At 45.6% G+C, this 27469-nt stretch overlaps 3 protein-coding genes across 4 annotated transcripts; 2 read left to right on the top strand and 1 right to left on the bottom strand.

Annotated features, from left to right (window-relative positions):
- Positions 1-428: 428 nt before the first annotated feature.
- Positions 429-14797, bottom strand: LOC135378814 (zinc finger protein 883-like). The gene is made up of 4 exons (XM_064611917.1): positions 9674-14797; positions 6253-6461; positions 5484-5636; positions 429-1567 (listed from the first exon to the last, which is right to left on the bottom strand). Exons 2-4 carry the CDS (start codon positions 6431-6433, stop codon positions 429-431), a joined length of 1473 nt encoding a protein of 490 aa, XP_064467987.1. The 5' UTR covers positions 6434-6461; positions 9674-14797.
- On the top strand, positions 10131-12760 carry LOC135390930 (uncharacterized). Its single transcript, XM_064620934.1, has 2 exons — positions 10131-12671; positions 12728-12760. The coding sequence occupies exons 1-2, from the start codon at positions 10131-10133 to the stop codon at positions 12758-12760; spliced, it is 2574 nt and encodes an 857-aa protein (XP_064477004.1).
- A 726-nt stretch (positions 14798-15523) lies between the features above and the next one.
- On the top strand, positions 15524-27458 carry LOC135378812 (zinc finger protein 271-like). 2 transcript variants are annotated; one of them, XM_064611914.1, is made up of 4 exons: positions 15524-15578; positions 18680-18918; positions 21178-21330; positions 22729-27458. In XM_064611914.1, the coding sequence occupies exons 2-4, from the start codon at positions 18756-18758 to the stop codon at positions 24480-24482; spliced, it is 2070 nt and encodes a 689-aa protein (XP_064467984.1). In that variant the 5' UTR covers positions 15524-15578; positions 18680-18755; the 3' UTR covers positions 24483-27458. The 2 variants fall into 2 exon arrangements, with proteins under 2 accessions (XP_064467984.1, XP_064467985.1); XM_064611915.1 differs by lacking the exon at positions 15524-15578 and adding an exon at positions 18487-18611.
- The last annotated feature ends 11 nt before the right edge of the window (positions 27459-27469 follow it).

Here is a 27469-nt window from a genome sequence, read left to right as displayed (position 1 = left end):
TCGCACTTGTATGGTCCTTTGCCTGTGTGAGTATGCGTGTGCCACTAAAGGCCTGTGCTGCAGCTGAACTCTGTAGGACAGAGATCACACTTCTATGGCTTCTCACTGGTATGTGTCCGCTTGTGACGTCGCAGGTGCATGTCCTGTCTAAACTTTGCAGGACAAAGATCGCACTTGTATGGTCCTTTGCCTGTGTGAGTATGCGTGTGCCACTAAAGGTCTGTGTTGCAGCTGAACTCTGTAGGACAGAGATCACACTTCTATGGCTTCTCATTGGTATGTGTCCGCTTTGAACGTCGCAGGTACATGTCCTGTCTAAACTTTGCAGGACAAAGATCGCACTTGTATGGTCCTTTGCCTGTGTGAGTATGCGTGTGCCACTAAAGGCCTGTGCTGCAGCTGAACTCTGTAGGACAGAGATCACACTTCTATGGCTTCTCACTGGTATGTGTCCGCTTGTGACGTCGCAGGTGCATGTCTTGTCTGAACTTTGCAGGACAAAGATCGCACTTATATGGCTTTTCACCTGTGTGCGTATGCGTGTGCCGCTGAAGGCCTGTGCTGCAGCTGAACTCTGCAGGACAGAGATTGCACTTGTATGGCTTCTCACCCGCATGTGACAGTTTGTGTTGCAGCAGGTTTTTGCTATAGCTGTACTCTGCAGGACAGAGGTTACACTTGTACGGCTTCTCGCCCGAGTGTATCTGCTTGTGGTTCCGCAAATTTGTTCCGTGGCGGAACTCTGCAGGACAGAGATCACACTTGTATGGCTTCTCACCTGTGTGTTTTAGCTTGTGATACTGCAGGCTCTCACTGCGCACAAACTCTGCAGAACAGGTATTGCATTTGTATGGCTTCTCGCCTGTATGCGTCTGCTTGTGGCGCCGCAGGCTTGTGCTGCGGCTAAACTCTGCATGACAGAGGTCGCACCTGTACGGCTTCTCTCCTGTGTGCGTCTGCTTGTGACGCCGCAGGTTTGCACTGCTGCTGGACTCCACAGGACAGAGGTCGCACTTGTACGGCTTCTCCCCTGTATGTGTCAGCCTGTGTCGCCGGAGGCCTTTGTTATGGTTGTACTCTGCAGGGCAGAGGTTGCATTTGTACAGCTTCTCACCCATGTGTGCCTGCGTGTGGCTCTTCAAGCTCGTCCTGCAGCTGAACACTGCAGGACAGAGATCACATCTATACGGCTTCAAACGCATATGTGTCTGTTTATGTCGACATGTGTCGCAGGTGAATGTGTTTGGTTCGTTAGCCCCGAGGGGAACTTCCAAGTGGTCTACGTCAATGCACGTAGCCGAACAAACACTGCACTTGTGTGTCTTGTCCATCTCATGGGTTGAGATTGATGATTCACTTTGTGTTTCACTTTCATTTTGGTTTTCAGCATAGTCTCTGGGATTGGAATCCGTGGGTTGTACATCCACAGTGACTGGGGCTGTGTTGACGAATGGAGGCTGAACAGCTGCTGTGTTCAAGTTGAACTGTGCATTTGAAGAGTTGCAACCTGATGATGCTGTATCATGAATGGCTTTGGGCTCATCCTTAAAAGTACTTGCTGCTGCTTCTGAAATTGTAAAAATAGAACAATGAGAGCAGAGACAGGTTCCTAGCACATACATTAAAAGTGCCACGATTGCTCACATAATTAACACACATTTTTACATTAAAATGCAGTGCATTAATTACTGAAGTTTAAAATTCAACATAATCTGAAATTTTGTTCTGACACATTTGGCACTATCTGGGTCTATCGTTGTGATGGCTGGTGCCATGTGTTCAGCTGCACTGCAGTAGTGATGTATCATTCGTGAATGATTCCTTCAGACTGAACTGTGGCAGATACCAAGCAGGCCCTGGACCATAATGGTCAAACCAGAGCCTAGCCCAGGCCCACAAGAAGAAGGCGTACCCGGACCGGCCGAGGCCGGGCTCGGGTTTTCAGGTAAGCCAGAGCCCGTGCAGTGCTCTAATCACTATTGAGAATGGATAAAATTGAGTAAGGCACTTTTGAAGCAAGTAAAGCATAGGTATGTTCCTGACATTAAACGGTAATGAATTTTGCTTCGAATGAATTTTGATTTGCATCGCGTACTGCTCTCCTCTCTCCACCAGGCCATTCACGCACAGGTACCTAGGACTAGACGTTTGTTCTCCATTCCGGTGTGAGGCTCGTGTAGCGAGCCCGATACCTGCCTACGCAAAGAAGGTGGAAAAACAATGCTGCTACCGCGCAGAACAATGTTTATCTCGCCTATGTATGGACAGAAATCACTCAGCGCTTCTTGCACCTCGGGCTTGTTTTTGCTAATGTACTCACGTACTGCAAAATTATGCAGAGTAACAAAATGTTCGTTGTCATCTGTTGCCTTCCTAGTCTGCTGCAGGCATTGGTTGCTGGCCGGAACATGCTTTAGTGCACTGACGACGTACAGATCGTCTTCTAACTTCTCTTTATCAGGAAAGCATGACAGCGCGCCAGCGGTGGGAATGTCCCTTCCTGGTTGACACTTGACACAAATGTCGTACTCCTGAAGCAATAAACGCATCCATTGTAAGTGCAAAGGGCACTGGACCAGTGGCTTTGTGAATATATTCCCCAGTGGCTTATGATACAGTTGAACCCGACTATATCGAACCCGGTTATATCAAATTATTGCCTATATCGAACGTAAGAAACATCCCCTTGAAAATAGCATGTAAATGTATAGGCGTGCTGTACGTCTATATCGAACAGCCGGCACCGCTGTCATCGGCTATATCACACTACCGCTAGAATCCTATGACGTGCCCTTAGTAACTTCCGCGCATTTTTCGCGATTGAAAAGGACAAAGCGCGGCTTGGAGATTAGGGATGAAGTCATCCACACGAGAAGGAGTTGGAAATGAGGGCAGGCTGCCAACGGGAGAAGTTAGTGACCCCACGGAGCTTCGTTTCGCACGCTCCGAAGTGAGAAATCACGGGGTCATGCGTCATGCTACCTTCCCCGAGCACGCGACCTGCAATGGAATCGTCCATGCCGGCCTGCGCAGCGCGTGGCCGAGACGTGCGCAGTGGTGACTGGCGTCGGAGCATTCCTTTTGTAGGCGCCACCATTTGAAAGTTGGCACGAATGAGGCAGCCATGGACGCTAAGAAAAGGAAGGACCTGGACTTCGCGACCAAGCTCGACATCATCCGACGTGTTGAGAATGGAAACAGTAGCGAACTGCTTTCGCAAAGCGGGCTTCGTAGCAGTTGCAGACGAGGCGTGTGCGGATGCCTTGGACAACGATGACGACTTCAAGTACGCTCTGGACGACGAGCTTCGAAAGGTCGCAGAGTTCCCAGAAGCCGTTCCCACTGATCTGACGGCACATGATTTTGTAAGCGCCGACGACACTGTACACGTTGTGGCAGAGATGACGGATGCGGACATCATAGCGGACGTTGCTGGTGACGACGGTGATTCAAGCGGCGATGAAGGCTCACTGGGAGGTCTTAACGGCGACGATGTCATGCCTACAGTCACAGAGATCGCTTTGGCTTTCGCTACCATTCGTCGCTGCTGCGGGGCAATAGAAGGAGCTGGACTTTCTCATTTAGGAGGCCTCGAGAAGATCGAAAATAGTGTAATGGACTTCATGGCTCGGAACAAGAGACAAGCCCAACTCACGGAGTTCTTCCATCCCAAATAAATGTTGTTAACTGTCCTGTTGCCCGCTTTGTTTGTGTAGTCGCTCATGCAAATCGGTAAGCTCCTGTTTCATACTATCCCAATTAAATGTTAATTAATACAGCACACGCGAATGTCAGTTAAAATACGAACGCTTTATATATCGAATTATTTGCCGATCCCTTTCGAGTTCGATATATGCGGGTTCGACATCAGTACCATTGCTCCAGGCCTACCCACAATGGCTAGCGTCTATTTCTCGATTTCTGCGTAAAAAAGGGGCAGAGGACGGTACGAGTAACGACAAACAATGACTGCACTGATCAGTGCAGTTGTTGCACTTGGTTACTGATAGACTTGATTACTGAAGACTTGCAGAGCAGTGCTACATGATGTGATGAAAACGTTTTGAGTTCATCATAAGTAGGGCCAGAATTTTAGTCATGCCTATATAAATGCATAAATGCTACATTTTGGGGGTTGCCTGCCTCTTTATGAACTCTACTGAATTGTGGCCTTAGTAGATGCTATAATCACCCTTTTGTAGAGGTGCAAGTGCTGCATTTTGTGTTTCGTTTCTGCGGGTTAGTGCCTTTTCTTCTTTCTCGTTGTTGTTTTTTCTTCAGTATCGCATAGTTCTAGGCCGTCTCAGCATTCACGTATAAGAGGCGAAAGCTTGTACAGCGTAATGAAGTAAACGTGACGCAAAAGACAAAGGGACGGAGGAACAGAGAGGACGAGCGTCACTCCCAACTTTACTGACACAAAAGGTAGGCCAAAAAGAAAGAAAAACACAAACAGCGCGTCATTTCTCTGTCCTTTGCGTCGTGTTAACTTCATTATGCATTCACACCAACTAGCCCAAGACCCAATTGCTCGTCGTGTGGCTTGTACAGTATACTGTAGTCTTTTTTTCCTGGATGGAGCATTCTGAAGCACAAACAACGCCAAAGAGTGTATCAGATTAACGTCCCTATTTTGCTGTTTTTGATGGCCTAATTGCCCGCCTATTTCCATCGTTTTTAGTGCCTAAGTTTCCAGGCCCTAATGGTAAATAGAGCCTGAAGTTTTAGGGTTTTACCTGATTCTTCCCCAAATTTGCACCCCGAATTGAAGGTTGCCGCTTTAAGGTGAAACCGATTTTTACCCGGCAAATTGCCCTCACTGGGATCTCTGTAGGAATGCACAAACTTACTTATTTGACAGCAAATGCAGTTCCATCACCGTTTGTACCAAACCACTACACTTAGTTTGAGTAACTGGGGACTTTGTCGACACTGACGACGTTGTCGTGCTTTGAACTGAACCTAACGCTTTGTACTGACATGAGTACAATGAGTCATGGTCATACAGCCGCAAAGAAAACAGCAGTGAAGAAAGTGGTGATGAATAAATGGTGTTGTGCATCATTTCCAACTGTTATACTGCCCCCAATCCCTGTTTACTTAAAAAAAATAAAAAATCATCAACTCAGGGGTCGTCTTAGATTCGAGAAAATATGGTATGCATATCGGGAAAGGGAGGGGGGGGGGAGAGAAAAGGGGGTAAACATGGGTTTAACCACCAAAAATCAAACCCCTATGTATTAAGAACCTGTGTGTTGATTTTGCCTACTTTGAGGTTCTTAAGAACAAGACAGCATATACTGGAGAGCTGATACATGCAGAAAAGAAAAATGAAAAGCATTTTTGTGGCATCTTTTTTGAGCGTGTATGTGTGTGTGAAATTAATCGAGTATTTTCTATCACCTCCTGAGGATGAGTCATGGCCATGGCCAATATGGTCCTGCCCTGTGTGTGTGTTAAAAGAATGGAGTATATTGTATCACCTTGTGATGCTGAGTCATGGCTGTGTCCCACGTGATCCTGCCCTTCCGAAATTGTAGCATCGTAGGGCTCCGTCTTCACTACTATAACCGGACGTTCGTCTGAAGAGCAGTCTTGGGGTTCTTCTTTAATGCGGCCCATTGCAGCTGTCACCCCTGAAGTACATAAAACAAAATAGGAGAAGTAAGCCACACTGCAAAGCTTAGAGTAAAGCAAAGGTCAGGTCAGCTCTGTCGCTCCTTCTGAGTCTGGTTGCATTCGCATACCTGCCAACTTGGGAACATCCAAATTAGGGAGATTTCAGAAACGCGGGGGGGGGGGGAGAAAGCCGATGTAGGGTGGCTTTTATTTGTATATGTAACAGGAGCACACTTTCCCCCCAGCAGGCTCATCGGGCACAAGTTTTGCAGCAACAGATTTTGCCCTCTCCAAGAAACTATCTGGGTGTCAAGCTGTGTCTCTGTGGCTCTAGAGTGACACCTATTATGAGCCAAAGGTGAAAGATATGGTCTGCGTACAGAATTGCAAAAAGTAACTCCACCCGTACTCGGATACTTTTCCCAAGGTATTGGTAACTGTATCTCAGTATTTTTTTCCTGTCGGTAACTCTAACTGTAACTTAATTACTTTTGAAGATGAGTATCTGTAACTGTAACTTAGTTACTTTTGAAAAGTAACTTTAACAACCCTGCATGTTTCCCACAAACATACCATAAAACATTCACCATAAAACATTCACCATCTGAGCATCTGGTTTAAAAAAAGTTTTACCACAAGTGTCGGATCTTGATGCAAACTTGCTACAGTGCTGTTGCTGTACCTGACCCAGTCCCGGAAGACAGGCAGCATCACAAGATGCTGGTTCAACTCGGGTGAGTTGACCAGTGGACTTCTGGGGCAGCCGCATTCCTCTGGGCTGAGAATCCGAAGGGCTGGGACTTTGCACGAGCATCTCTTGGCTCTACACTAATACCTCGTCCCTGAAATGACAAAAAGAAACGAGTAGGGACAGACAAACGAGCGGGTTATTACATGAACAAATTCCATATGTGCTCACAGCACATAGAACTGTTGCACTCTCTATTAATTATGATGCCAATTCACGGTTCTTGGAGCGCATTTCCGTGTTCCTCTGTGTTCACATTCTGTTGAAGCAAGATAAAAGCAATATGATACAAGGATGGTTCCATAAGTTTCCGGCCTGACCAACTTTTAATAGTCATAGAGACGAAACAAGTGTATCACTTTTCAACATAGTCACCCTTAACTTCGATGCACTTTTGACACCTTTCAACCAGCATTCTTGTACCCCTGAAAAAATAAGTCCCTGCGAAGTTTTGTCCGCAAAATACTGGAAAACTGCCTCTTGCCCCTCGCTATCATTTTGAAATCTCCGTCCTCTGAGATCCCTCTTCAAGTTTGAGAACAGGAAGTAGTCACTCAGTGCCAAGTCTGGACTGTAGGGTGGGTGGTGGATTTGTTCAAAGCCGCGCTCGTTCAGTGCAGCCTTGACAACAGAAGCTGTGTGGACAGGGGCATTGTCCTGGAGCAACCGGACACCTTGACTCAACCCGCCGCGCCTCTTTTCCTTGATGGCGTCTCGCAGTCTGTGCAGGAGTGAAGCATAATAAGTCGCTGTGGTGTTCCTCTCTTTGAAGTCGATGAGGAGGATCCCGTGACAATCCCAAAATATTGTTGCCATGATCTTCTTTGTGGATTGTGTGACCTTGGCTTTTCTTGGGGGTGCTGCTCCTGGTCTGTGCCATTCCATCGACTCCTTTTTCGAAAGGGGATCATAGTAGAGCACTATAGTCTCATCCCCTGCGACAATTGACTTCAATATTTCTTCTTCGTTCTCTTGACAGAGCTCCAAAAACTTTGGCACAGACGACGTGCTGTTGCTTTTGAACTGACGAGAGAAGTCGTGGCACCCATCTCGCACTGACCTTTTCATGTGAAGGCCCTCGCCGATGATGCGAAAAACGGTTGTTTTGGAAAGTCCCAGCCTTTCTGAGATTTCCTTAGTGTCCTCAATCGCATTTTCAAATTTACGCGCATTGTCTACCTCGGGCTGGAAACTTATGGAACCACCCTCGTACTCCTATTGTAATACTTTCTAGATTCAGCTAGGGTCTACGTTACAAAAAATGCTTCATCATTAATGAAATTTTATATGACTTTAACGAGGTACATAATAGTGTTTTAATAATGTCTTTGGGTTCTTGGTGTGTGGCGTTGTCTGCTATGTGCTTTCATGCCTTTTTGTGCTGTTGTAACTGCAGGGAACATCCTGCAGCTTAGTGACAAGATATTCTATAGCAGACGAGAGGACCTGTGGTGTCGTCTGCTGTACTCCCACTCCCGATATCCCGGCACTGTGCAAATGCTCAACATAAGACGCGGCAGAACTTTTGTTTGATCGGGAGTTCTTTACTTTTCGTTCCACTAGAATATTCCCTGATGATGTCCCTCATGTGAATACATGAGAAAGCAATCCAGATGCACCTTCCTCCTTGAGGTGGTGTTGTAGGTAGCAAAACAAAATTCATAATTTGCAGAATCGCCACTCTATGTCAGCTGAAACAAGATTCACATTCTTCAGTGCACAAAAATGAAATTTGAGAATTTTCTTTTCAAATTGCCAAATCTGCATGTTCTTTTTCTGCTCTTTTTTTTACCAATCCCAAAATCCATATTTTTCATGCTTTTTCGACAACAAGTGGAATCCTAAAATCAGTGACCATAGCTAACACCTTACTGATTTTCCTTATCACTATTGTCTAATTTCTACAGTTTACATGCAACTCCAACTCTTTGGTTGTAAAAAGATACAGCCAGTGATGTAGTGCCGAAGATGAACAAGGAGCCATGCTTTCCTATCATTCATCCATCATTGTTTTTCTTTTTATTCACCCTTCAACTTCGTTAAATTCGTCCTAGTGATAATCTGGTAACACGTTAAATTCTTCCTAGTGATAATCTGGTAACACGTTAAATTCTTCCTAGTGATAATCTGGTAACACGTTCATCCCATGCCCATTATTTCCTCACTCGTGTTTTATTGTGAGACAAAAATCCTATCAAGAATAAAGAAAAATGTGTTCCACAGCAAAGAGCAGACTCTAATAAGTGTTAAAAAGACTTCATTCTGCAGCAAAGCATTCAAGATTTTATAGACAGAATAACAAATAGGGGACCACTAACGGCTAAGAACGACAATATGCCACCGAGGTATTGACATGGGGCGTTACATCTCTGTTACATCTGGAGCCAACATGACTTCATCCATCACGGAAAACATAGTTTTAGATTAAACCCAGCAGTTGTGACCTCGAGCACAGCCACTGCCATATTATTTTCCACTCAAACATGCTCTTTGGATCCTGCGGCGCACACTTATTAAAGGGGCGGTCACATCCAGTACCCGTGTATGAAACAGATATCACTATGTTTGGCATCGGCTGGCAATGTGCTTTGCTGATTTTTTTCCCGAAAAGTGCTCACGCTTGAAATGAATGAAATTGAAATGAAATGCATTACAAATGAATGAAAAAATGTTTTAAACATAGTGCGCATACATACCGCTTAGACACCATAATGGACATACCAGGTGTGACACCGTTCCACATGAACGTACCACAGAGTGACTGAATCACATCCCCCATAAGTACCCTTTGCAGCTCAATTTGTCCTGTCATCTGCTACGGTATATCTTGTAACTGAGCAGCAGTATATTCCCCATGGTTAGAAGAGCTCGAAAAAGCTTGAGCAGACGACACCATTGGTCCTGTCGTGTGCTATAGAATATATTGTCACTGAACTGCAGGATATTCCCTGCGGTTAGAACAGCACGGGAAAGGCACGAATGCACACAGCAGATGACACCATTGGTCTTGTCATCTGCTACGGAATATATTATCACTGAGCAGCAGGATATCCCTGCGGTTAGAACAGCACAAGAATGTGCTGCCAATTTTCATTAATATGACTTTCTTTTATATTCTGTGTTAACGCCGCGAACCACCTGTGGCTGTGAGGGGTGTGAACAGACGGCTAGAGAGGACAGCAGGAAGAAGTGGGGACAGGGGGGGAGGGGTTGTGTGCGTCGTGGGCAGACTTCAAAGAGAACTGAGCCGATATTCGTTAGGGAAGTCTGTCACAAAACCTCATGAACTCATAGACAAGAACTTACGTCTTCCTGTAGGTATAGCCGTAGCTTTGTGTTTCTTAATACGTTTGAGCCTTTTCTCCTGCTTCGGGGTGAGAAGTAAAGACTGCGGCTGTACCGTTTGCAAGATGCAGGAGTTCTGCGATCATGTCCCGATTCTCCAGTTGTGCCGAGCTCTGTTTTGTTTTGTTAGCCGGCGCTAGGTGCGGGTCGGGAGGCGAGGAGGAGAAGCGCCATCGACGAAGACATCGTCATGATCATCATCGCCAAGAAGAAGATGGGAGGCAGCATGCATGAAACGTTCATCTATTGTAATCCAGTTTAATCTGTTAATAAATCGTTTTCGAGATGACGTTCGACTAACGACGACCTAACATGGCGACGAGGAAAACGACCACGAAGCAATCACGTCATCAAATAGAGCATCGAAAACCACCAAAATGAGAGGACACCCTGAGAGCCATTACCACGAGGTGCACGTATGAGCCAGTTCGTCAAGACAAACGTGCTCGCCCTACAGTCATCGGGCATCACGAGAAAAAGCCAAAGGAAAATGGACATATCAAGCGACACGAAGCAAGAGGAGCCTGAAAGCCCACGACACGGCACGAAGGACAATGAAGGCGAGACCAAGCCCCAAACGATTATGTCCCAGGCCGCAGCTTCACCATCACCTCAACAAGGAATGTACACAGACTCCGACATTGCCAGTATGTTAGCCACCACAATGTCAATGATAGCGCACGTTCTCGAAAGACAGGCTGGGCCCGTCCACGTGACGACAGGACCCGACTTGACGTCGACATTACCCACGTATGACGGAACGGACAACAACTTACAAGAGTGGATTGCGGCGGTGGAATCCATGCGCGACTTATCATCATGGAGTGAGGCCGCAACATTGAGTGCTGCAATTACACGACTGCGAGGACGCGCAATGGAGTGGCAGAAGACAGACGGCATTGCTCACAAAAAGTGGGACGAATGGGTGGCAGCCCTGGAGAACGAATTTGACAGGCCTCTCCTATTCTGTCAATGGATTGCACAAGTTAACAATAGAAGACAGCAGCCGAATGAATCAATAGTGGACTACATGTACTCTCGTTTGGAACTTATACGAAGAGGGCACTACGATCTGTCCAACGAAGACATCGTCGACTGGCTAATACAAGGTGTGTCAAATGCAGCAGAGAAACCGATTCTTGCCGCTTACTACGATCTACGTCAAGGAACTTTAAGTGAGTTCCTGCAGTATGCAAGCCAGATCGAGAGACAAGGGCAGTACAACCGAGGTCACAACAAGAGCACTGCCGTGCAAAACGGGGCACCCCGATTCCAACAACAAACGCCAAATACGGTACCGAGCCACAAAAGCCCACCAGCACCGCAAGTTCCCGAGACAACTGTTAAACTTGGGAAAATACCATCAGACACATGCGCAAGATGTCTCAAGACTGGACACCGAGCCCGACAGTGTGACCAGCCAGACACACGAACGCCAGAACAAAAGGCCGCGGCAACAAGACGATGGCAACAACGCACTGATCGCACCACACCCCCGAAACATATCACCTCAGAGAAGCATGTTAACAAGGTTGTGACTGCACACCCAAGCAGTAGACAGAATGTCATTGTCCTGCCAGCAACAGTCAACGGCATTGCAACAGAAGTGATGTGGGACACAGGCTCTGCTACAACTCTCCTATCCGAAGACTTCGCCTCTTGCCACAACTTCCACATCGTCCCGGATAACGAAACTGTGCTGCGAGGACCATTTGGAAACACGAGCCAGCCACTAGGAGTCACTCAAGCGCTCATTTCAATAGGATGCGCTACAGCCACTGTCCAAGCTTGTGTGAGCCGGGAAATACCGCACTCAGTAATCATCGGACTCGATTGGAGAAAGGCAATCCCCTTCGACTATGTTGAACGCTGCAACGAGAACAGCTTCAGTGTTGAGTGGATACCAAAGGCAGACTTCACGAAAAAAGAGTCAGTGGCACTGGCAGTTGCACATACAAATCTGATAGAAGTCTTCAAAAGACCACCAGGAGTACCCACAACAAACGATGAAACTCTGCCCCATATGTATATGTCATGCGGAACAGTATCCATGTCACCCGGCAGCATCAAAATCGAGCAAGACTCTCGACAACTTCCGACACCAAATGAGGCTGAACACCTCGTGACGCATCTCAAAAATGCCTCCAACGCTACAACTGAGCAGTTTGAAGCTATGAAGGACGTGCTCAGAAGAAACTCATCAGTCTTCACGAAACCTGACGACGATTTGGGTCAGTGCACCACGGTTCAACACGAAATTGAGCTAAACGACGACAAGCCAGTACGAATGCAACCATACAGCGCAACGGAAACCAACAGACAATTCATCGAGAAGGAAATCAATGACTGGTTGCACAGAGGAATCATCCGTCACTCAACATCGAGTTACGCCTCACCGGTGATCGTTGTAGATCAACCACATCATGACTCTACACCAAAGAGACTCTGTATCGACTACAGATTTCTGAATGCCAAGACCGTTCAACGAGCATACCCCATGCCGCGAATAGACTCCATCTTGAGAAAGACATCTGGAGCACAGTTCTTCAGCAAGCTTGACATCAAAAAAGCATTTCTTAATGTACCTATCAAAGAGACCGACATTCACAAAGCTGCATTCGTGACAGAAAGCGGACACTATGAACCACTACGAATGCCTTTTGGGCTAACAACAGCACCTGCCACCATGCAAAACATAATGAATGAGGGACTACGAGAACTCGTCGAAACGGGACACGTTGCTGTCTATATGGACGACGTGTGTATTTTCACCAGCAACACGAGAGACCATGTCAAATTACTTGACCGCACGCTCAAGAACATCCTCAATATTGGACTGCGCATCGACATCAACAAATGCATATTTATGTCAAAGAGCATACCCTTTTTGGGACTGATTCTGTCACAAGATGGTATTGCCATCGACCCAGCACGAACAGCAGCCGTAAACAACTATGATGTACCACGAACCAAGAAGGACCTGCGCTCATTCCTTGGATTTGTGTCGCATTACAGGAAGTACATCAAGGGTTTCGCCAGGATCGCTAAACCCCTAACCGATTTGACAAAAAATGACACACCACTGACATGGAATCCCGAGTGCCAAACAGCAATGGACACGCTTAAGGAAAAATTAACGGAAGCACCTATACTAGCCAACTTTAGCCCAGACTTGCCAACAAAGGTGTACGTGGACGCATCGCAGTCAGCATTTGGAGCAGTCCTAACTCAACTCCACGGATCTGACGAAAGAGTCGTTGAGTATGCAAGTAAGAAGGTACCTCATGCCGACCAGCATAAACATTCAACAGAACTTGAAGCAATAGCAGTTCACTGGGCCATCACAGAGCGGTTCCACCACTATCTACAAGGCCTGCCTGCTTTCGACATCTTCACAGACAACTGGGCAGTCAGCCACATAATGTCCAAAAAGGATCCGAACAGACGATTCGCTCGCATAATGCTAGACCTTTCGACATACAACTTCACACTACGACACATGCCTGGGAAAAATAATGTAATGGCCGACGGTCTTTCACGCATCCCTACCAAAGTCCAACATGTGTGTGTGATACGAGCTGAAGACTCTCGCATCAACATAGCACAGCGAAATGACAAAGATCTGAAACAGATCATGAGTGCGCTCGAAGGAGACGAAGAGAGCCACAAGGACTACAAGCTTAAAAACGGAACTTTAATGTATGTTACCACGCTCAATGGGAAAGAGGTCCTACAGATGGTGATTCCATCATCTCTCAAAGAAGCAGTGTTACAGTGCTACCACGACAACGGCGGTCATGGAGACACTCAGCGCACTATCTCCAGAATCAAAAGACGATACTATTGGACAGGAATGTCACGTGACGTCACTGCATACGTCAAGGGCTGTGATCAATGCCAGCAATACAACACACCAACTGGCGTGCAGCCACGAAGACTGTTACCAAGGGAACCACCAGACGTACCATTCCAGGCAATTGCAATAGACCACGTGGGACCAATCAACTCCAATGATGAAAATAAGTATTTCATCACCGCAGTAGACCTGGCAACGAGATTTATAATCACAAGGGCCGTCAGAGACAAGTCCACAGAACACTTGTTACGATTCATCGAGGACGACATCCTACAGGCTTTTGGAACACCAGAAGTGATCATCAGTGATAATGACAAGGTACTAACATCACGAGCAGCGCAAGAATACTTTGAAGACCGACACATCAGACGAGTACTGACAGTCCCGTATGCACCAGAAACCAATGGGCTCGTGGAACGCGCCAATAGCAAAATTTTGCACATTCTACGAAAGAACGTCAATGGAGACATCCACAATTGGAGCGACTACCTGCGAAGAACAACGTTCCAAGTGAACAACCTACTTCACGCAGGCCTCCAGATCACTCCATTTGAAATTCTCTTCAATTTTTCTCCTAGATACCCCATCGACAACGAGCTCGAAACCGATGCAGAAGCCCGCGATGAAAATATCACAGAGAGGAGAGAAGCGGCACGCGCAAGCCTCACAGAATACCTAGCCCAAATGAAGAAAACTGTCGACCGAAGGCACCGTGATCCAACTTTTGCACTTGGTGACGATGTTTTGTACCGTACGCATATTCGCGAAGGCAAACTTTCGCCTGCCTTTGACGGACCCTACAAGATAACCAAAATCAACCACGGCGCATACGAGATAGAAAAGACGACGCCGGAGGGTGCAAAGCAAAAGAGACTGGCGATATCTACACAACTGAAGTCATATTCGGACCAACCAATCCTGGACGTTGGCACCGACACCGAGGAAATTCTTAACACAGCACGACCGAGACGTCCCCGGCGACCCCCACGCTGGATGGCAGACTATTTGGTCGATGATCGCGAGGACGCAATCTCGCACGGTGGGACGTGTTAGCCGGCGCTAGGTGCGGGTCGGGAGGCGAGGAGGAGAAGCGCCATCGACGAAGACATCGTCATGATCATCATCGCCAAGAAGAAGATGGGAGGCAGCATGCATGAAACGTTCATCTATTGTAATCCAGTTTAATCTGTTAATAAATCGTTTTCGAGATGACGTTCGACTAACGACGACCTAACAGTTTACAAATGGCTTCGGCGCGGGCGCGGTGTCGCTGTCATTGGATGGCGCGAAGTGTGAAATATGTGATCATATATGTTAAAAAGTTATAAAATTACGACTGTTGATACACATTTCAATGAATTCGATTGCAGTCATCACTGAGCTTATGTGAACTTTCATATGGGCAACAGAAAAAGCGTGACACACACCTTGCGTCGTCTGCTATGGTGTTGACAGACACAGCGCGCTGACCAACGCCCTGATTTTCAGCAAAGTTCAATAGTGATAACTGATAAGTTTGTCTCGAAAAAGCTGCAGACGACGCTTAAAACGGCATGGGAATGGGAACGCAACCATCCGTCCAAAAGCACCTTTCACGTGCATTGTGTGAACTGAATTTACAGTTCGTCACCGCAGTGTTTTCGAGTATTCGCCGTTATGTCGATCTGTGTCGATGAACTTTGGCATAGAATACGAAATTGATGTAATTTAAATGCTGCAGGTCGGCTGGAATTTTCTGCGCTAGCAACAACAATAACCTCATGGTGCGCTAGCAGATGAGAGCAGACGACACATGGTATTTATCTACATGCTTTGCAGCGTAAAAATGCACATAACTTCAGTTATGGTTTAGTCATATAGATTCTTCAAAATGCGCACGCAAAAAACAAACAAACTCGATATTATTTCTTTTTGCCATGTTATCACATTTTACACTTAGCGCCATCCGACGACATCGCCATCACCATTCTGCAACAATATTTGATCATTTGTGTTGTGGTTGTGGTTTCGGTAAGTAAACGAAATTCGGCACAAATTTTGAATTGGACAATCATGCAGCTTTGAGGCCGCTGGTAGTTCCAGTAGCGAATCCAGGTTTTACCTTACTTACAAGCAGTCTTAACTATCCAGTTTAAGGCATAACAAATGTGTTTACACTCCCAGTGGTGCTAGAAAGTGTGCCGCATGTGGGTTCAGAATTCACAAAGCGTCCCTAGTTTTGTCCCTCAAGTCACTTGGTCCCCCACAACAGCGTAGTTGACACTAATGGGACAAGGTGGGGTTTGGTGATAATCCATGCCTGCGTACCCAGTCTCGTCCGTGTCAGTAGTCTTGTCCTGCACATAGGCCTTCGTTGCAGAAGTCCGCTCCGAATGATTTTTGAAGGATTCAGTTCCCTGCATCACATGGTGCTGCCCTTATTCCCTACAATTTTCTTGGGATTGCTTTTTCTGCTTCAAAATCGCAAAGGCAAAATCTTACTTGCCTTCTTAACAGTTTTATAGGAAGAAAACTGGGTGTTAAAATGACTTCTGTGCTACTGTAAGGGATCCTTTCTTCCCAGTGGCAATCCACAATAATCCAAGCAATCCAATTGCAGGGAAGAAGGGCAGTACCATAACTGCACATGATATAGGAAGACGTGTGATGCGAAAGAACTGAATTTTTCAAAAAGCTTTCGGAGCAGACGACACACAACTTCTCAGTTTCATGTTCTTTCTTGAGACCACGTATTTCTTCATTTGACGCATCTGTGTTTCTCTTCACTTCGTAGTACTCATCCATGCAAGGTGCGGGAGGCCTTAGTTTCCTCCCGAAAATCTGATCGGCTGGTGTTCAGATTTCATTTCCTAGATGCCGCAGTTGGAATAGTCCCGGCAACAAGCTGTTGTATGCGACACGCTGTCTTCTTTTCTTAGCTGCATCGGAGCACATTTTAGCAGAATTTTGCAGACAGTGTTTTTTTTTGTACTGTGCATTGGATTTGCCCCTCCTGTGGCGACATGAGATACTAGAAGTGTCCTAAATAAAAATAAAAACAGCAAAATACAAAAATAGGCACGTTAATCTGGTACACTCGTTGTCTCTGTTGGTGCTTCAGAATGCTGCATCCAGGAAAAAAGGGCAAAGATGCTGTACAAGCTTTGACTAAAATTTTTTTAATTTTAAAACTTTTAAATTTTCTTTTTTCCCGCGGACTGTCCTGGAATGGAATGAGCTACCACAGGCGATAATGAATAGTGCTACAGTTGACAATTTTTGTAAACTGATAGCGACAGTTCTGAATTAATGTCTTTATTTATCACTTTTTGTTTACCTTGTGTGTTTACCTTAAGTGTTATTTATCCCACACTACTTAGGCTTACTTGTAAGTCAGTAGTATGAATAAATGAATGAATGAATGACTACTTGTACACGAATGTTGAGGCGGCTTAGAACTATGTAATATTGAATACTGCTTTTAGTTCTCCACCGTCGAAGATCTCGTAGGGCCAAATCTTTTGATGAAATATACATTAACATCTTCTAGAAAAACAAAGTGCTGAAGGAAACCAAACACAACAAAAAGGAACAAAAGGCGCAAACACGCAGAAACAAAAAGCAAAATGCTGCACTCAGCATGAGACTGAAAGGTACACTGCACCTCTAAAAAAAAGGCCGTTATGGCATAAAATGTCGCATTTATAGGCAAATGCCTAAAATTCCAGGCCCTACGCGTGACTCAAAATGTATAATTAGGGTTCTTCATTTTTGGGTTTTATGATTTTTCAGATTTGGAGGGGGAAATCAGTGCTATTTACACACGAGAATTCGGGGAGAAATGGGGCGCTATGGGGGGGGGGGGGGATCTCCGATGCGTCATCGGAGTCGGGAATTTTCGGGTGAAATGAAAGTCATATGAAACAAGCCATTGCTGTGACACTGGGACGAGAAACAGGAATCTTTATATTTCTGCTCGGAACTGGAGCAGCGAATGACCGTGGTATTCAAATGCTTGCCTGAGCTCCACAAAAGCTAGACTTTGACTCCCGCAGGAGGGGATTATAAAAGGAGGAGAAAGAGGTTGTCACAAACAGCTCTCTTTGCTGATATTATGATTCACTTTTCCTTTTCGGGTAGATGTCTGGTTTTACCCGAACTCTTGAAAACTTGTTTGGGGGGGAACTATCGTGCAAAATCGGGTTTTATGGAAAAACGATGAACCCTATTTGTGTGCAAAATATAGCGGGCCAAAAGACTATAGGCAGGACTGGTTGCAAACAGACTACTGACATGGACGAGACTGGTTATGCAGGCACGGATTATCACAATCTACCCTGCGTAAAGCGTCCCAGTTGTTAAAAAGCGTTAAAAAGTTGTTAAAAGCGTCCCAGTTGTTGGTGGTAGCGAAGGTCATGCTGAAGAGTGGGAGATGATGGGTCCGACCGGCTGTTCTGTCTGAGGTTTTCCCAAAGACTTTCCAGACGAATGTAGGCACAGTTCCCCCTGAAGTCCGCCCATTACACATACTAACCCCCTGTCCCCACTCTTTTCTGCTGTCCTCTCTCCATCTGTCCACGTCTGTACACAGCTCACAGTTGCTTTGCGGCGCTGACAAGGCGCACATAGGTATATAAAAAAAAAGTTTCTGAAAGTAGTATGTTCATATCATGCAGTAAAAAACAACCATGTTCAAAGCGCCTTGCATACTTCTTTGAAGCTTCCTGAGCAACATTCCCAGTATCATAATACTTGTACATCTTTTGCGCATATTTACATCTTGCATGTTGCATATTTGCGTCCCTCTTTTGGAAGATCTTTGTTGTCCTGGTGACCTAGCCATAATCATCCTGATGGGGCAGACATGTAAAGGGATGTCTCTCGTTGAAACTTAGGAAGTACTCAAACTTACAAGTATACAATTTTTTTTTTTCTCCAGAAGTAAACCATGGCCACAAGTGATTTTGTCAAGAGCCTCTTCCGTCTTATTAGGCGCCAGTGCAGACACTAAGAAACTAAACATGGATGACACTTCCAAGAATAGTGACTCAACATTTTAATTAAGTACACTGCACAGTGTTTCACAATCTGTGAGTGTATGATAACTGCTTATGTATTTTTCTTATTTCCAGACCCAAGTGTCTCTCTTTTAATCGTTTACGTGGTGCAAGGACGGTCGACGTCTGCATTGACAAGGAAGCAAGCGATATGTTAGAGTCATCAAGTTCAAGCTCCTCAGGAATGCAGCTGCCCCCAAAGTTAAGCGGTCAGCTCCCACGAGTCAAATTGGAACCTCGTTACACTGTGTGCCCACAGGGCCGGATCCAGCAGCAGTACAGCAGAGAGTCCGCATCAGGAGACAGTACCTACGGTAAAATTACCATAAACTACGTACGGTCGTGCCTGGTCAATATGGACACTTTTGTCCCCAAGCAAACTCGGCCATAAAGTGAATTGTCCACATTATTGAATACCGAGGAAATGACAAAAAACAATGCTGAAGGTTTACTGAAAAAATTTCCGAATTTGTGCAAGGTACTCTTCACTGCACACTAGCAAAATGTCGGAAACACGTAGAGCCGGCTGCTCACTGTCCTCAAAGAATTGAAGAGCCGTCTGTTGTCCCGCTTCAGCCGTAGCAGATGAGACCAGCGGCTCGAAGTCGACGCCAGAGCCTGACAGCTTGCCTTGACAACTGTACCGCCTGTGTTCTCGTGAGCTGCTGAACGACTGCACTAACTGTTTAACTAAAGGCACAGCTCCTCGCACAAGTTGCAACTCTCACGACTCCTTGTAATCGCACATGGGCGTGTTCGGAACAGCCATGACATCATACAGGATTTTTCACTCTCTTCATGTTGTCCACAAACAAGCCCCTTTCCTCTTAGAGTTCTTGTGAATGGTTGCAAGAGAGAGGGAGAGTTGGAGAGGGTGTAGCTCCCTACACAACGGAATTGCTTATTATCTAGCTACTTATCTTTGGAAGATTGAAACAGGAGGGATGCAAGATAAGTCTTGTGCTTTTGATAAAGATAAAGCCACTAGGCATGCTGAGGGTGTGATGGGGAACCTTGGGGAAGAGGGCGTTGTTGGTTCAGGATATAAAGCAGGTTTGAAAATAATAAATCCTTGTTTGTCAGTCTGTGCCTGTGTGTTGTGTCTTTTGACTTGTTCCACCGGCACGGGGGTTTTATCGCTTTTAAAATAAACCATAACTCGAGTTGTTCATATTAACGGGGTTCATATTAACAACGTGTGACTGTACTCCGATTATAAATGTTTTACGCGATGTTCCTGGGGTACATGTCACAGCCAGGTTCCAGTGGACTATGTGCTGAATAGAAAGTGAACTTTTACAGGACAGTCATGACGAACGTGCCATGGGAAGATTTACATAAACTATGTACTTAAGCAGCGTATGCTCTGTGGAACTTCCTCAGGAACATGCATTCTGAAGTAGTGAATACTGTAACAGTAGTTTCTTTCATATGGAACCACTTTTTTGCTCTTTTCACGTGCACAAAAATTTCTTGAATTTGGGTACGTGCTAGTTTCATATACCGCATTCACGGTGCTTGACACTAAATATGACCCTTGCCAGCCACCTAGAGAACTAAAGCAAAAATGTGAAAATATGGAACTACAATGCCAAATGCGGTACAGTTTTATTTATTACCTGCTTGTGAATCATCAGTAATTCTAGCCTGATCTGGTGTTGGCCTTTAAAGGGACAGAGGGACATGAGCTAGCGTCTCTCGCAAATTGAAGTTCCTGCAAAGTGCTCTTTAACTCAACCCTACCCCCAAAACACAAAAGTATAGCCCACAGTCTGAGCAAAATCAAGTATTTTTATAATATCGTAAGTAATGTCCGTGAGGAACGTGTCATATGGCAAGATTATGTAAACTACATACTCAGGTGGTAAATGCTTCACAGAATGTTCAGGAGGAACCAGTTATACCTTGTATATTCCACACGAGCGACGTCCTCGCGGAATATTCTAGCGGAAGAAAAAAACGAACTCTGCTCGTGGAGCTGAAGTTCCGTCCCATGTTATGTTGAACATTGACACGGTGCCGAGATAGTGGGAGTGGCGTACTGCACACTTAGCAGGTGACACTCTCAGCGGCTTTTCCTATCGTCTGCTGCGGAATATCTTGTGGCTTCTGTTGCAGGATATCCCCACGGTTAGCAGTGTACATGAGGACACGATGTTGAGCTCTCGCAGTCACGTGACAGCAGAAAGCTGTGACAGTTTTCGCATCTTCCGCCGAAGTATTGTGTAGTATTGTCACGCGTGCCAATACACGGCTATGGTTAGGTTCCAGTAAGCTGTGTGCTCTGACGGTGTGTGTCTTACGGAACGTTCCTGAGGAACATGCCGTAGTAACTCCCCGTTCCTTTCAGCATTGGAACGTGTTATGGTAAGATTCTGTAAGCCATGTACAGACAGGGAAGGTTTACGGAATGATCCTTATACGTCTGGCTGTTCCGTGACATGTAACAGCAGGATATTGTTTTGTGGCACTTTTGGTATGCAGTATGTACAGATAAGTTGAAATGGAATGTAACTAGATTTAGAAAGGGCACAGCAGTGCAGCTTACTTCTGCCTTTTTTGTTTTGCTTCAGGTGCGACACCAGGGATGTGTCACATTAAAGATGAACACGGAGACACCTCCTCGAATGAACATCTGGTCGTAGTAGTGAAGACCGAGCCTTACGACTACACGGTTTTGCCCGGGCAGGACAACGTGGGACGCAGCAGTGACTCACCATCAGAAGGTGATACAAAATGGTAGATTGATTTAGTAAAAAGAACTACCAGTGGCATGACAGAGCGGGTTGAAGCATCTGCTCGGTGGTGGTAGCCAAGGTCATGCTGAAGACTGTGAGGTGGTGGGTTTGCACCCCACCGAATGTGCTGTCTGAGGTTTTCCGTAGGTTTTCCAGCAGATAGTCTGGATGATTGTCGGCAAATTTCCCCCTGAAGCTGGCCCAGCATGCATACTGACCTCTTGGTCCCCCACTCCTTCCTGCTCTCCTCTCTCCATCTGTCCCCATCTGTACGACGTTCATAGCTGCAGTTGTTTCGCAGCACTAACATGGGATTTAAAAGAAGTAAAAAATCTGAGGGGCAAGGCACGCATAAACCCCTAGCTTTCTGTGGTGGGAAATTACATTTTCCGCGAAGTGGGATTTCGCGGGCAATAGAAAATCGAAATATGAAGTTTAAGCATTCTCCGGGGATCACACAAATGCACAGAGTGTAAGTGAATATCAATTTACCATAAGGGGGTGTGTGGAAATAATTATATACAGGGTGCGTGCAGATAAACAAAGTAGGATTTGCACATGCAACTCGTCTGTCTGTCGAAATGGCGAGGAGTGACGAAGTCGAGGCCACAAGGTCGTCCCAATGAAAACATCTGGTCCTTTCGGTCACCTAATACCACTACCATTTTCAGAACAAAAATTCATTCTATAGATCACACACAAAAAATTTGTGAAAGAACAATGTTTGTTTTTCATTGTTTTGTTCATTGTGCATCTTCGGAGACACGTCTTTCCTTCACCCCCAATGTGAGAGGGTGAAGGAGCACGGTGCTGCCTCATGTGTCGAAGGTGAGCTTGAACTTGCGGAAACAAAACAAAAAGAAATGTATCGGATGATGCTATCTGAACTGCCTTATCTTGGGTTGCATTTTTTGTTTTCTTTCAATCTTTTTCCAGGACGGAAGAGGCAATAGTGTGCTCTTTCACCCTCTCACATTAGGAGTGAAGGAAAAACGCGTCTCCAAAGATGTGCAATGAACAAAAAGAAAGAAAAAAAGGTGTTCTTTCATGGATTTTTGCAGGTAATCTATCGAACGGATTTTTGTTCTGAAAACGGTAACGGTATCAGGTGACTGAAGGGACCAGATGTTCTCATTGGGACAACTATGTAGCTTTTATAATTAAAAGTTAATTAACGATTTTTTGGTAATTAGTCATTCGACAGTTGAGCAACAGATGGCAAAGAACATCTGCCGGCCTGGAGATGATAGAAGTGAAAACAGGATGTCTATAGCCCTTATAGTTTTTTTATGAAAAATCTATGTAAAAAAAGGCCACCCTGTATGTGACATTTATGCTAATGTGTACTATCGACTTGTTTCCACTCTTACTGTCCCATTTCTACAGTTTCAGAAGCAAAAGCATGCACTGCATTACTTCATGTAAAGGATGAGCCAGAAGACATTTGTGATCCAACATTATCATGTTGCAACTCTTCAAATGTACTGTTGAACATCGACACAGCAACAGTTCGACTTCCATCACTCAACAACCTTGTCCCAGTCAACACGATCAGTCATTCCACGGATTCCAAGCCCAGGGAAATAGCTCCTTTTCTTGAACAGAGCAATACCATAGAGGAGGGAGACCGCTCTATCTGTGACCGAGAGAAGGACAGGACAGACAGGTGGAACGTTTGTTTGACTACAGGCGTTGATCAGTTGGAAGTTCAGCTCGAGACTCAAAAAACTAGTACATTTACCTGCAAGACATGTTCTCTGACGTTCCGTCAGCTGTCAGCCCTGAGAGCACACATGAAACATCACACAGGCAAGAAGCCGCACAAGTGTGATCTCTGTCCTGCAGCTTTCAGCCGTAGAATGGACATGCAGCGTCACAAGCGGACACACTCGGGCGAGAAGCCACATAGGTGTGATCTCTGTCCTGAGGAGTTCATCCGGAAAACACAACTGCGGTGTCACAAACAGACGCACACGAGTGAGAAGGCATACAAGTGCAATCTCTGTCCTACAGAGTTCAGCAGCAACATGCAACTGCGTTGGCACATGCAGGCACACACGGGTGAGAAGTCATACACGTGTGATCTCTGTCCCGCGGAATTCAACCAGAGCTGGCGCCTGCGACGTCACAAGCTGACACACACGGGCGAGAAGTCTCACAAGTGTGATCTCTGTCCTGCAGTGTTTAGCAATGGCACACACCTGCGTTGTCACAGGCGAACGCACACAGAAGAGAAGCCATACAAGTGCGATATGTGTCCTGCAGAGTTCAGCCAAAGCACAAACCTGAAGTCCCACAAGCGGACACACACAGACGAGAAGCCCTACAAGTGTGATCTTTGTCCTGCAGAGTTCAGCCTTAGCATGGACATGCAGCGTCACAAGCAGACACACACATGCGAGAGGCCACACAAGTGTGATCTCTGTCCTGCAGCGTTCAGCCGTAGCACGGACATGCTGCGTCACAAGCGGACACACACAGGTGAGAGGCCACACAAGTGTGATCTCTGTCCTGCAGAGTTCATCCGGAAAACGCAACTGCAGTGTCACAAACGGACACACATGAGCGAGAAGTCATACAAGTCCAACCTCTGTCCTACAGAGTTGAGCAGCAACATGCAATTGTGTTGGCACATGCAGATACACACGGGTGAGAAGTCATACAAGTGCGATCTTTGTCCTGCAGAATTCAACCAGAGCTGGCGCCTGCAACGTCACAAACAGACACACACTGGCAAAAAAACCCACAAGTGTGACCTCTGTCCTGCAGTGTTCAGCAATGGCACACACCTGCGGTGTCACAGACGGACACACACAGGAGAGAAGCCATACAAGTGCGATCTGTGTCCCGCAGAGTTCAGCCAGAGCACAAACCTGAGGTCCCACAAGCGGATACACACAGGCGAGAAGCCCTACAAGTGCAATCTCTGCCCTGCAGAGTTCAGCCACAGCACGGATATGAAGCGTCACAAGGAGATACACACAGGCAGGAAGCCGTACAAGTGTGATCTCTGTCCTGCAGAGTTCAACCAGAGAACGCACCTGCGTCGTCACAAACGAATGGGAAGCCATAGGAGAGGGACCTCTGCCCTGCAGGGTTCACCTCAGCCTGCAGTGCCACAGGCTGATGCAGACGGGTGACAAAGCTTGGTTCCAAAAAGCAGGGTTCAAAGTGCTGCGTTTCTCAGCTGCAGGCACCCGATGGGCCATGTGCGAATGCACAGCCCACAAGCAAGAAGCCGTACAAGTGTAATGTCTGTCTTGCGTCTGTCAGGAAGAACCAGTGGCGTCATGAAAGCAACTGCAGGCACACTGAGGAAGTGTCAACTCTGGTCTCCAGTGTAACCACATATGCCTTATGGACATTCAGAGGATGCCACATGTTGGATTTTTAGCATGTCTAGTGAATATCCTAATGTGGCCAAATGACGTTGCACGAACCTACTGTAGATCGTCGATCATATGCCTTATGGACATTCAGAGGATGCCATATGTTGGAATTTTGGCATGTCTAGTGGATGTCTGAATTAGGTTGCGGGGACATACTGTAGATCGTCAAAAGCTGGACAAGAACACAATCTGTAAACATCATAGCAGCTGGACATTTGTGACATCTCGTGAACGTGAGCGCAAAGCAATGGTCTGTCCAGATAACATCCCATGGCAGCTGTCTTCCCATTTATGTGTGGCATTTATTTTTGCGCTGACAACAAATTTAAAACGTTGATGTTAATGATATGCTACTGTCAAATGCAGTAAGTCATGCAGTAAGTCATGCAGTAAGTCATGCAGTTCAATGCTTTGACTTTATAAGCACGGTCAAGTGAAACAGTTAGTATGGCATAGAGCTTTATAAGGTTCCTTAAGATACACAGCTTCCATCTTGAGCCATTACTGGAAGTAGCCTTGTTGTCTCGGTGTGGAGCTGCATATTTCGAAAAGGAACAGTCATTGCCTGTGTAAGGTTATTTATTCAGCTGAAGGCACTTGCCTCCACTAGAGATAATCTAGGATACATGCTGTGGTCTCCCTTCTAATCTCCTACTGATCTTTCACCTTGTACTAGAGTGGAGGGCGACTGTAGAATGAGCTTCTTGACAATTTTTGATAGGCCTAACCCGTATGGGTAAGGCTATTATTCAACACTATAAGCCAAGTGTTACTGTGTTTCTAGTATTGTAAAGCGTCAACAATCCATAAACACAACTAAATGGAAACCAAAACCCTACTGCGAAGAATTATGGTGCATTGCTGCAACCTTGTATGGACTGAATAGTACCTGTACCTTGACTCTTTTGTGCCTTTGTCACTCTGTCGCTGATGTGCCTCATAAACTGCACAGAAAATATACTGTATACCATTGTAAATGAGGAAGTTCAGCTGTGTGCAGTGTTACGTGTCATTTCCAATACCATATAACAACTGACACAAGCAGGGCTAGGATGATAATAGGGAGAGATGATAGAATAATGATCGCTTCTAGGAGGTAAAATTGCCATATAAACGGAACCGCTTAGCTTTCGTCATGGCATATTCAGCAGTAGTGATACACCGTAGAGACAACAAAATGTTTCATGCGTAATGAATTGACCATGACAGCTTTTTTTTTTTTTTTTTTCACTTTAAATGCCCATGTTTTTATGTGAGCCGTACAAGATTGTGACAACACAAGGGGTATGTCCCCACACTGCCTCTGAAGTGCCAAGTTGAGTTTTTCTCTGTGAACAACATGGACTTTGCCAAGCTGAAATAAATAAACCGAAATAACAGGGAAAAAAAAGTGAGATTGTATTGGTGAGATAAGACAAATTGTGTTGTAATGTGAAACCCGTACCATACGGAACTTGATCAGAGTGTCAAAGTTGCAGCGGATGGCGAGGGACAGTGATTGGAGGTACAATCACAGGTGCTGGATATTGGATGCATGTGCATGCATGATTATTGATCATATGAAAACAATCTCATTGACAGGTTTAGTCAATACAAGACAGTAGTCTGCTTAATTGCCATCTGTTATGGGGTGCTGAGAGGTACAAAGACCTTGTTTGGACAGAGTAGACACATAACCCCTCCCACACACACATATTGTTCAATACTCTACAATTCACTAGACATTCTACTGCACGAGAACAGAAGATTGGAAATGGCGTGATGACAGATGACTTCAGCCCTGCTTCCAGATTTGTTCCATGCATTGTTGAATAGGCATTAGTACCTAGCTCTACTTGAAAACTGTGGAACCTCAGTAACCTCTGAGGCCATGTTCCAAGTGTGAGGTCAGCAGTGATATGTGTGATGCTGTGGGTCCGTAGTCGCCGTGCAGTGTTCAACACAATTTATGTTCATATGTTATGAGGGCTGTGTGCCTGGTGTTCATCAGCAACGATTAGCACCTGGAGTGTGATGGAAGTGCGAGATCCTGGACCTGTGGGTGAGGTACAAGTTTTCGACCCAGTGGTCAGTTGACCAGTACCATTATGCCACAAGCTGTGATGATGCTGTGCATCAGAATCTAAGACCGTGACATTATCCCTGTTGACCAGGTGTATATAGGACAGATACGGTGGTGCTCCGGATCTAGGTGAACCAGTGTACAGAACGAGAGGTATTTAGAATAGCAAATATCGAGCTTTGAAACCATTTTTCTACTCTCTGAACTGTTCTCTGCTCACTTTCTTTGTATAAACAGAGCATACCTTAACCGAACATGTATATTGTTCATTTTGTGTGTTTGCTGTTTTGTTTTTGTAAGGATACAGCTTTGGACAAAAGTTTATGGAACACAGCACTCACATATTTCGTTCTAGCAGTGTCCACCCTGGTATTCAACAGGAGCGGATGAAATTACTAACAGGTGACAGGACAACCGAGACACCTGCTTCAAATTTTGTCCACTCTCATTCAGATGGTCCGTGTTCCATGAGTTCTTGTGCAAAACTTGCGCAATGTATTATTATGGAATGCTATCTAGGAAAGATGGTTATATCAGCTTTAAAAATGCGCATGACCTTTGTACCCCCTAAATTAGGATAATTTGTATTGGGATGGCTGTGTGCACAATGTCATTTCTGCCCATAAAAAGCGAGACAGTGAAATAAACGAATTTGTCTGTTGTCACACGGTGTCGG

Source organism: Ornithodoros turicata, chromosome 1 (genome assembly GCF_037126465.1).
Source record: "Ornithodoros turicata isolate Travis chromosome 1, ASM3712646v1, whole genome shotgun sequence".
In the NCBI taxonomy this organism is placed as follows: Eukaryota; Metazoa; Arthropoda; class Arachnida; order Ixodida; family Argasidae; genus Ornithodoros; species Ornithodoros turicata.
This window is presented reverse-complemented; position numbering and strand designations above follow the sequence as displayed.

Excerpts from the sequence above, each read along its gene's own strand:
- LOC135378812 (XM_064611914.1), top strand. The coding sequence starts at position 18,756 with ATGTTAGAGTCATCAAGTTCAAGCTCCTCAGGAATGCAGCTGCCCCCA. Across the intron at positions 18,919-21,177 it reads ATCAGGAGACAGTACCTACG|GTGCGACACCAGGGATGTGT; the intron begins GTAAAATTACCA and ends GTTTTGCTTCAG. Across the intron at positions 21,331-22,728 it reads CAGTGACTCACCATCAGAAG|TTTCAGAAGCAAAAGCATGC; the intron begins GTGATACAAAAT and ends CCATTTCTACAG.
- LOC135390930 (XM_064620934.1), top strand. The coding sequence starts at position 10,131 with ATGAGCCAGTTCGTCAAGACAAACGTGCTCGCCCTACAGTCATCGGGC. Across the intron at positions 12,672-12,727 it reads CAGCCGTAAACAACTATGAT|GAAGTACATCAAGGGTTTCG; the intron begins GTACCACGAACC and ends GTCGCATTACAG.
- LOC135378814 (XM_064611917.1), bottom strand. The coding sequence starts at position 6,433 with ATGCTCGTGCAAAGTCCCAGCCCTTCGGATTCTCAGCCCAGAGGAATG. Across the intron at positions 5,637-6,252 it reads ATCAAGATCCGACACTTGTG|GGGTGACAGCTGCAATGGGC; the intron begins GTAAAACTTTTT and ends TATGTACTTCAG. Across the intron at positions 1,568-5,483 it reads CCATGACTCAGCATCACAAG|AAGCAGCAGCAAGTACTTTT; the intron begins GTGATACAATAT and ends TTACAATTTCAG.